The following is a 9,913-nucleotide window of genomic DNA, read 5'->3' on the forward strand; positions in this document are numbered from 1 at the left end:
TCTCTGGCTGGCCAAGTGGGGAAGTTGCCATGGCAACTGACTGGCAAGCACAGTCAGTGGAATGTGAATGCAAACAATGGAATGATAACACTGTGTGCAGAGTTGCACACCGGGGCTGCTTCCAGCCAGGCACATCCCGGAAGTGGGAATTGCCCCCCCCCCCCACCGTGGTTCCTGTCCCCCTGTAGTTTTGTTGCTCATTTGAAATTTATTGTTCCTTTTCCCAGTGATTCAAAAACTTTACTGCCACAGACAGACAGGTGAGGGAGAAGTCAGCCCCCACCAGATAGTCAGAGCAGTTTTAGGAAGACCTGCCTGACTGCTGGATGAAAACCCAGCTCAAAACTCGAGCTTGAAACTGGCCAAGGGAATTTTGGTGACTCTTTTGCGCCACCTCGTGGTCCGTTAGATGCAGTAGATAAAGTCTTTCCTTTAGATGCATGACCGGCAGCCACTGGACAGACGGAGGAAAAAGTTAGAATCTGAATGTATGAGAACCTCATAGTCCCTCTTTCAGTAGAATATAAAATGTCATTTCTAAACCTTTTACAGAGAGAGAGAGAGAGAGAGAGAGAGAGAGAGAGAGAGAGAGAGAGAGAGAGAGAGAGAGAAAGCTAATAACTTTGAGAGAATGCAGAAATGAGAAAAGAATTTAAGTCTAAGTCCATGCTGGCCAGACAAAACAAGCTAAGGGAGGAGGGAGCTGTATGGCTCTGTTTTTCCAGAAGAGTCAGTCTTGTGGCTGAGCAGAACAATTCATTCTGTAGTGGTCAGGAAACAGCACGGAGTAACTGGGGGAAGATACAATACCCAGGACACACTCTCAGTAACGGAGTTACACCAACTCAACCCCACCGGTAGGTACCCTTCACCACCTCACAATCAGGACATCAAGGGGTTGATTCATCGACTAAGTCAGAGTTCTCGTGAGCTCAACAGACACGCCTAGTGCTTTGCTCCTAATCCAGTCAAGCCGACAACCAAGAGTTAGGATAAGTCAGTGGACTGGCCTGGCCGGGGAGGGTTCTTAATGATACTTTTATTTTTTAATTCTTTAATTTTTTTAAATTTTGTTTTGTTGTTTTCGAGACAGGGTTTCTCTGTGTAGCTTTGGAGCCTATCGAGGAACTTGCTCTTTAGACCAGGCTGGCCTCGAACTCACAGAGATCCACCTGCCTCTGCCTCCTGAGTGCTGGGATTAAAGGCTTGAGCCAACAGCCGCCGCGGGGCAATGATAATTGTTCTTAACGATACTCTTGAGTTCTTTTCATAAAATTTCCTCGCCCTTGCTGGCAGCATCAATAAAACAGTAGACAAATAGGATGGGCGTCATCAATCCCGCTTTACCACCGTGTATTCACGGCCAATGGGTTTCACTGCAACGTCGAGTTCCCATCTCCGTCTAGACCACATCTCCCCTCATCACCTCCACACTCAAAAACCTTAACTGAGTTCGCTGAACTCCAAATACGTGCAATGACTGAGCTGTTTCTCTGTTTCCTCCAGGGTTTGAGTTTTTTGAAACCAGCGCCAAGGATAATGTGAACGTGAAGCAAACCTTCGAGCGCCTTGTGGACATCATCTGTGACAAAATGTCCGAGAGCCTGGAGACCGACCCAGCCATCACGGCCGCGAAGCAGAGCACGAGACTCAAGGAAACGCCTCCCCCGCCACAGCCCAACTGTGGCTGCTAATGTCTCCCACACGGGAGCTCCAAGTGGCTCCAGGGCGGCCAAGAAATAGCATTTATAAATGGTCTAGTAGCCTCCACTTATACTGCCTAACAATTATTTGAAGGAAGTCTTTGATGTCAGTGGCCCATATATGCATTCAAACCTTGAGCAATTTTCCTGTGTTAGTACGTGGCAAACTCGACCTTACGTTTGTAAGAGTCGTTCATCTATAAACACCTGGTACTTGCATGTAACTCGTTGTTTATTTGCCTTCTAGAATTTCTTTTGCAATTTTTTTCTCGGTTAAGCTGTTGCTGAAACCCCTGACTATAATTTCACGGCAAATAACTTTTGCGCCCTGGATTCAAATTTGTGTGGATGATGACCTAGGAAGCCCCTTGTGTACGTACACTGTGAGCAGGGGAGATGTCAGGAAACTTGGTCTGACTGAAAAGGAAGTGGGGCTTTTGCTCTTGATTGGAGACCCTATCAGAGGTCTGGGCAGTTTATATAAGGAAATGTATATACACTGCATTTTCATTAATAATAATTCAAGGGTGTATTGCCTCTTTTAAAAAAAATGAAGGGGGTGGGTCCAATGGCGCTTGGGAGGCTGAGGCAGAAGGATGAATTAATGTACACCTGAGCTACAAACCATAAAATTCTTATCACAGAAAAAAAGTAGAAAAGAAAATGAAATTAAAGTGTTTCTAAGGCCCTTGTAAGTTTTCTAAGTCAGTAGTATCCACGTGACTGGATCCAGACAAAGAGCAATCGAGGTCCCTACCCCAGGACTTAGCTTCCCACTAATTCTGCCACGCCTGCTTATGTGAGAGACATGACCTATGAGAAAACGTCTACTTAATGCCAGTTATGTAACAAGCGTAGTGACCAGGAAGGCCAGTGCCGTGAGTAGCCATAGATTTCCATGGGCTGAGTGGCCTCCATCCCTTAATAGCCTGTCCCACCCCACCATGGCTCTCTGGAGTCAGCACCAGTTCTAGAAGGAAGATTGGCTTGATGCTCTGTCAAGGCTTCTCTTCTCAGAGAAGGTAGGCGGACTTCCCAACCACTACTCTCTGCTCTACCTTCAGCCAAGGTTTTCCACCTATCTAGATGGCAATCGGGTAACCATCCCGGGAGTCCCACATGGAGGAAAAGATCCCTTTTATTGCCATGTTTTTCAGAGGATTTAAGCATGCTCTCATCACATACACCTCTAACCATGCTTAGGTTACACAGAACATTCCAGGGCGGAGTGGAACAGAAAACCGAAGCGCCATGGCAGTTGGAGAGAGGGAAAGGCCACTTGAACATCCAGTCTTTTCTGCAGGTTTTCTGCAGACCATATGGAAATAACACACCCATCAATCTTTTCCTCTATCACCCTCTGTGCCGACTGTAGGAAGTCTCCACCTTCCAGAAGCATTTATGGCTAGGATCTTCTGAAGACACCAGGCAGCCCAGAATGAAGGTCAGGACAGTTTCGTTAGGTGGACTTTTTCCTTTTGGGTGGTTGTGTAAAAGATCCACTCTCCCCTTTAGAAACAGAGAAATATCTTACAAAAGTATTTAACTCAAGCTTGCTGGGCAAGGCTATCGACAGGACAGTTTGTTGATGGTTTCTTTGCGTCTGCTTGGTTTCTAACTTACAAATCAGTGGTAAGTTTTCGCTTTGACACCCAGAGGAGCAAGTCTTGGCTCACCAAAGATCAGAAAACACTAATGTCTTATTAAATTTTATTGACACCTAGATTCAATAGAAATTAACGTGAAGGGGAAGAAAGAAGCAGAGGGCATAAAGTAGGATTTCTTTGCAGTAGTTCCGTATTCATATGCCATTGTCCTATTTCTATGACCTGGGTCAGATTGTGATCATGTTGAATACTATAGCTGTCAAACTCATCTTTTATCTAATACAAAACAATGAAGCCGGGAAACCTGGGCCTCCTTCCTTGCATGCATGCAAAGAGTGTAAAAGGCCTCACTTGGGTGCTTTAAATGGCTTCTTCAGAAGGACATTGTATGCATTATAAACTGAGAACAGGTAAGAGAGGAAGGAAAGCAATCTCATTTGCTCATCTGAAACTTCCCTGAAGAGCTGAAGATTGACTGACCCAAGCCAAGTGCCCACTCACACACTCTGTGGGGAACCCCAAAGTTAGACCATTATGTGCGAGTCAGTGGACAGAGGGGCAACCCTAGCGTCATTGCCCCCAGAACAATGCATAATTCCTACTTCCCCAATTCCCATGGAAACACAGTCTTCCCCTCTGAGTATAAATTATGAAATTGCCACCCTGCTGTGTGTTTCATTCCAAACAATTCAGTAAAAATTTCCAGAGAGACGTGTCACTGAGATAAAAGAAAAGGCTGCCCATGTTCTTCCCATGACACAGGAAGAGAGAAGAGCCTCTCTGTTCCTAATGTCATCAAGATATCTTTGTTGTAAAATCAAAATTGGAAAATGGAAACCAGATAACTGATCATCTATAAGCCTTGAGCTATGTATCTTATCAATTCTAATACTGTAATCCTGAGGTTTTTCCATCTTTGGCCACTACGTACATTTGTACAATTACACACTACGTCTCTTCCCATCAATGTAAATATGATAGGTCCTTCTGACTAATGACCTGGCTAAATTTGTACCTAGAAAGATGTTTAAAAACTACATAGTTACCCTTGTTTTGTAGGTCTTAGACATCATTTCTTCTTTCTGATTCATTTAAGCTAAGATTAAGTGTGTCCTCCATGTCCCCTACTGTCAGTCACCTGGGCGCTCTTGCCCATTCAACTGCTTTTTGGACTGAACCCCAACTAGTTGAGGAAAACACCCCTCCCCAGGATGCTGGTGTTGATTCATCCCTTTCCTGTCTTAATACAAGTTAGTAGTTTTGCCTGAGCGGCCACCTTGAAATAGGAATAGATGTGGGAGGTGCATGAGCTGTCCTCAGCCCCAAGAAGGCAAGTTACATCAGCATCACTTCTATGGGCTCCAGGGAAGAACTGACTTAGAACAATGGCGCCGTTCCCTGTTGTTTCCCTCTTCAAACAGCACCTACTGCCGTCATGAGCTTCTAATGCCTACAAGGAGCAAGAGGTTTGTGAAGGTCCTCCTGAGGGCCACTTCAAGTTTAACATTGCTCAATGCCATGTTAATAAGTGCTGAAGTTGGTATTAGAAAAGGACCTAGTATGCTTCAGTTGTACTGATAAATGGGAAATATAAATTCTACAAAGTCGCAACTGGAGTTATGCAAGACATCAGTGTGTTCCGTGAGAAATGTCTTTATCACATTTATTTCACTCTTATCCAGATTTATTTATTTATTCAGCACGTTTATCATTTTTTTCCGGGAGCCAACTTAAGCTTCTTAATTTTAATTGTGTCGGTGACAACAGTAATTTTAAAGTATATGGCATTTCACTATTAACTGAACTTCCACTAAACAACATTAACTTCAGAGTGATTCATCACATGCTTTAGCTGTCAGAGCAGATGGCTAAGTTTGTCCTTTGGGTTTTTTTTTTTTTTAGTTACTTGTGTGGCATTTGTAAGGCTGTATTAAAAATGTATCTAAATTCTATCAAGCTTCCCCAAGCCGAGATAGAAGCTACATGTGGTAATGGTTACAAGAATGAGCTTACAAACATGACAGATGATCCTAGACCAAAAAGTTTATGTTTGTTTCTAAGCTTCATCGTAATGTTGGAATGTTCAATCAGGTAACTTTAGGTATGCTTGCAAGTCGACCCATCTGCCTGGGGAACTGTCTTTGTCTAAATTTCAGTCTTCACGACTGACCCTGGGGACTTCCTTCGTGTGCACATTCAGTGTGGTATGTCGGGGTTCTAGGTGAGCATTAGACCTGGCAGGTCTTTCTGCTCCTCTGAATGGTCCAGGGTCCACAGCTCTGCCTGTTAGTGGATGTGAACTGCTCCTTAGTTGTGTACCGGTGGAATGGAGAAGTCTCCTGCGTACACCAAACCTCTGAATACTCAAACCAGCTTTTCAGAGTTGTTTATATTTTAGGTGACATTTTTTCCTAGAAACCAGTTAAGACATAAACCTATTCTACACCCTTGAGTTTAATTAGGACAAATCAGGTAAAAGATAAATTTGGATAAAGTTTATGAACAGATGGGCAAAAAAAAACTTCGCCTCTAGATTCTAGACATATAGTAACCCCTAAGGGGGGGGAATAAGTTGTGATGATTTATATAAAGTTTACCTACATATTGTTAGTGGTATTTCATAAATGTATTTAAAAACCATTCTAGAAATGCTTGGCACACCCATAAAAAATCTTCCTAGAGTTTATTGACAGATTTACAGTTGGGACACACTCATGCCACTGCCCCTCTCACCACACACTTGCAAACACTGACAGCTTTTCTGGAGAAGAGACAACTCTCCATTGATGGCACGTTCTCTGCGCAGAGAAAAGGGGGCATTTAGCTACACACCATCTGCCACTCATATTGTACTTCAAAGTTCAATGAAATGGATTCTTCATATGGATTTGCTTAGTCTGTGGCCAGGTCTTCTAAGGCAGAGAGGGTAGAGAGAAAGTGCATTTTTGCAAACGTTGGAGGTAACAGAAATGAATTGTTTCAAAACTGCGCCTGGAGTAGAATATTAAGAATAGATCATGTAGCTAAGGACGTATTAGACTTTATCATTGCATGATCCTTTTATACTTCCCGATTTATTAAAAAAAATTATTTAGTCTACCTTAAAAGAACTATCCTTTCAGAATAACACCAAGTCTCACCATTAATTTCCTCTCAGCAATTATTATTGGTGGACTTTCCATCAGCGATTACTTGCTGAAATAAACCTGTGGACTCCCTGTGGATTTCATTCTCTTGTGTTCATTTTTCTTTCATTGTGGACAACTGAGAGTTGCTGTAGCGTTTTTATGTATGGAAATATCACCACATTCCTGTCACATGTGGCTAAGGACGGCTGAGGCTCGTGAGTGCTGTTCTCACAGACACGGGTGGTCCATGAGCCGCGTGTCTACTTGGGTGTCAGGGATGTGAGCATGACCTGTATCTAACCAGTGAGTCTGTAATCCTTGTCAAATGAAGCTTGAGGGTTGTCTAATGTGTTCTTACCAGTGAGTTTGTAATCCTTGTCAAAGTGAAGCTTGAGGATTGTCTGATGTGTCCATAGGATGATTTTTCCATGCGTCGTTCCGTCATCCCTAGGAAGCATGATGAATGGGAACTGTCCTCTAATTCCTGTTAATATATTGTGAATGTCAGATGTGACGTGGTACCATTGGACTGTCCAAATGTACAACTACCTACTGGTATTTGTAGAACTGAAATGTCGTAAATGTTGCATGACGTATGTTCTAAAAAATAGATTTGTTTTCTATTTCTCAACACCTCAGAATTGAGGGTTCATGGGCCAATAAGTGCAATATTTAATGACTTACTCAGTGTATATAAACTAGTGTGCAAGTGAATTATGATGAATGTGTGGGCTGATTTGATAGCCGTGTGCTTATTTAAATGATTTCTTGTAGCAGTATCTGTCTAGTGGTGCAATTTATACAGTGAGCATTTTTCTGACGCCATGGGAATCTCCTCTGTGCCTACTTAGAAGTACTTTTTTTTCCCATTTATAAACAAACCATTTAGTACCTGAAAACATATGTCAGTTTTGCCTTTTAGAATTGTGGGTTTTGTTTCCAAGAAAGAATGACTGAGAGTTTGTTTTATAAAGTATTCACCTCTATAGCTCAGAATTGCCCCTAATCTTTGTACAAGAGTGTCTCAAGCAGCTAATTTAGATACCTAAGAAAAATATGCAGACCCAGAAGCCACCTTTGCTCCTCTGAAAAGTTGATCACACGTTCTGTCTATGGAGATGCTCCACTCTTGTATTGTATATAAATATCTTATTGTTACTTAATCTTGTTCTTTGTTTGCAAGCTCAGCAATGTCAGTCTTGGGTTCTCTTAGCCTTATCAGTGTCTTTTTTAGTTTGTAGATAATGTAATATCCGCTTTCAACTCTCAATTGTCCACAATGCTGATAGAAAAACAAAGAAAAATCAATCAAAATCCTTAACCCTTTGGATGTTTTTACACACACACACACAATTAAAGCTCTATGCTCAGAAGCACACTTACTGTCCTGGAATTTCATAGGGGTGTCCCCAGTCTAGTAGTTGGATTACCACAGTTAAACATATTTATATATATGAAAATTAAGCTAGATTCCCACTTTAATTTCCTATTTGCTGAATCAATTATTAAGGTAAAGCCCAATTTTATCAGTCTTCATTTCCTTTCAAGTATGTAGCAAGTCGTTATACCTTATGATTGAGTCACTGAAATCAACAGAGTGCAGTTGGTTCTAGAGGCCATTGCTACATGCACACAGTAAACATTCTGTTCTCTCGATGACATCTGACCAGAGGCTGACTCGGGAAGAGTGCCAATCATATTAAGCGATGTTGAGCTGTGTGGGCAATATGTGGCCCAGATGTAACCGTACCGGGCAGGAAGCTGTGCTCATCAGAACTCACAGCAGAACTGAGATGAAAGCGGTGGGTCAGAGATGCCACCAGCAAAGACTTGGTGCCAAATTCAAAGGAAAAGAAAAGTAGAGGCAGGTAGCTGGCCACAGAATGCTACTTTATGAGTGTGGTTAAGTGTTTTGTTTGTTGTCACATGGTCATGGATTGCCACATGCTCAGCACTGTGAGAATCCAACATCGAAGAAGTGTGGCATAATATAAGAAGTAAATGGTGTAATATAACTGGTAGATTATGGAAGCATATAGGAGCAAAAAAAAATGGAGACTTACAATAACTAGAAAAATCAAGGGTGACTCCTCTGAAGGGTCATGGCCCAGGAATCAGGGCCAAGCATGCTAATGCACAAGGCCATAGAGTGTTCCCTGAGAGGAGAAGGGTGACAGAGTTCACAACTATGGAGACTGAAACACATAAATTGCCCAACTTAGCGCTCTGCATTCTGATCTCCTTGTAGAAGGCAAGCTGATACATCATTGTACTCCCCTGCATTGAACCACAAAACACAAATTCCTTTCAAGCCATTTTAGACAGTTAATTTAGACATTTGCCAACGAACCAGAACACAAGGCATTGCCTAATCCAACGTGCCCTGGGCAGATATATATTCAGGTGTTTCTGTAGCTCTGGTTTTGTTTAAGGGCATCGGACAATGCACAAGGAAAGATTCTCCTTTGTGACCAGGTACTCTGGTCTCCTTCTTGGTGATGACACTGTGGAACTCTTCTCGAGACAGTATTTAATGCTTTCTTATAGTGGTTGTGGTGTTTAGTTGAAAACTAATTGCTGCATAGCAAGTATCGTGACTCCTCCTGTGTCCACAGAAGCTCTTGTCTGAGTTTAAAGCTATAAAGCGTATTCACATTGTGAAATTATTATTATTATTATCACTACTGAAATTAATTGTGTAAAAATGGTACGTGCTCTGTTAGGTATCTAGTTTATGTGTGAATTCTGTATGGAAAGTGGTTTTGTTCTCTGAGTTGAGCTTGTTTTATTTTTTGGAAATTACAATAAATATCTAAGAGACTATATTCCTGAAATTCCCAGTCTTAGCATAATGAATCTTTTAAAATCTTTATATGTACAGTGTATTATGTTTGGTTTAGGAGTGTCTTATCTTTGCTTCTTATAGCCATCAATGTTCCTCATTAATAATCCTACACATAACACTGAGAACCTGAACTGAGGACAGACAGTGAATATGTATTTATCTAGGTCTATTCGTGGCCAATGTATGAATTTGTACCTAAGTACAGGAGTGATTTCCAATAACTATAATCTCTTAAGGTAGATAGCATTTTATTCAACTTGACTGTTGCAAAGGCCTTGACTATAGGATAAAAACCTGCTAAGGGAAAACCTCACCTCTGCTACCCAAAGACCACGGGTTCCTCTATCAGAAGCCTAGAGACCTCATGATCACTTTTAACAACTGTTGCTACAGTCTTCAAGGATGGCATATGGATGGGATGTGTTCTAGTTGGCTTCTACTGCTGTATTAAACCCCATGATCAAAAGCAGCCTAAGAAGGAAAGATTCATTTCAGCTTTCAACTTAGAGTCCATCATGAATGAAACCAGGGCAAACATTCATGGCATGAAATGACTCCAAAGGGACACTGCTTAACTAGTTTTCTCTGCATGGCTTGCTCAGCCTTCTTACAGAACCATCTGCCCAGGAT

The 9,913-nt window shown here is 42.0% G+C and overlaps 1 protein-coding gene across 2 annotated transcripts in view; it reads left to right on the forward strand.

Moving 5' to 3' along the window:
• The window catches only part of Rab3c (RAB3C, member RAS oncogene family), a 193,068-nt gene extending 183,796 nt beyond the window's left edge, over nucleotides 1–9,272 (forward strand). Inside the window, exon 5 of one of the 2 annotated variants that reach the window (XM_075976080.1) lies at nucleotides 1,507–2,345. In XM_075976080.1, coding sequence (XP_075832195.1) covers nucleotides 1,507–1,694 — 188 coding nt within the window. In that variant the 3' untranslated portion in view covers nucleotides 1,695–2,345. Of the gene's footprint in view, nucleotides 1–1,506 lie in introns of both variants that reach the window. The other variant, XM_075976079.1, reaches the window with a different exon arrangement.
• Nucleotides 9,273–9,913: the final 641 nt, after the last annotated feature.

Source organism: Microtus pennsylvanicus, chromosome 6, assembly GCF_037038515.1.
Source record: "Microtus pennsylvanicus isolate mMicPen1 chromosome 6, mMicPen1.hap1, whole genome shotgun sequence".
Lineage (NCBI taxonomy): Eukaryota > Metazoa > Chordata > Mammalia > Rodentia > Cricetidae > Microtus > Microtus pennsylvanicus.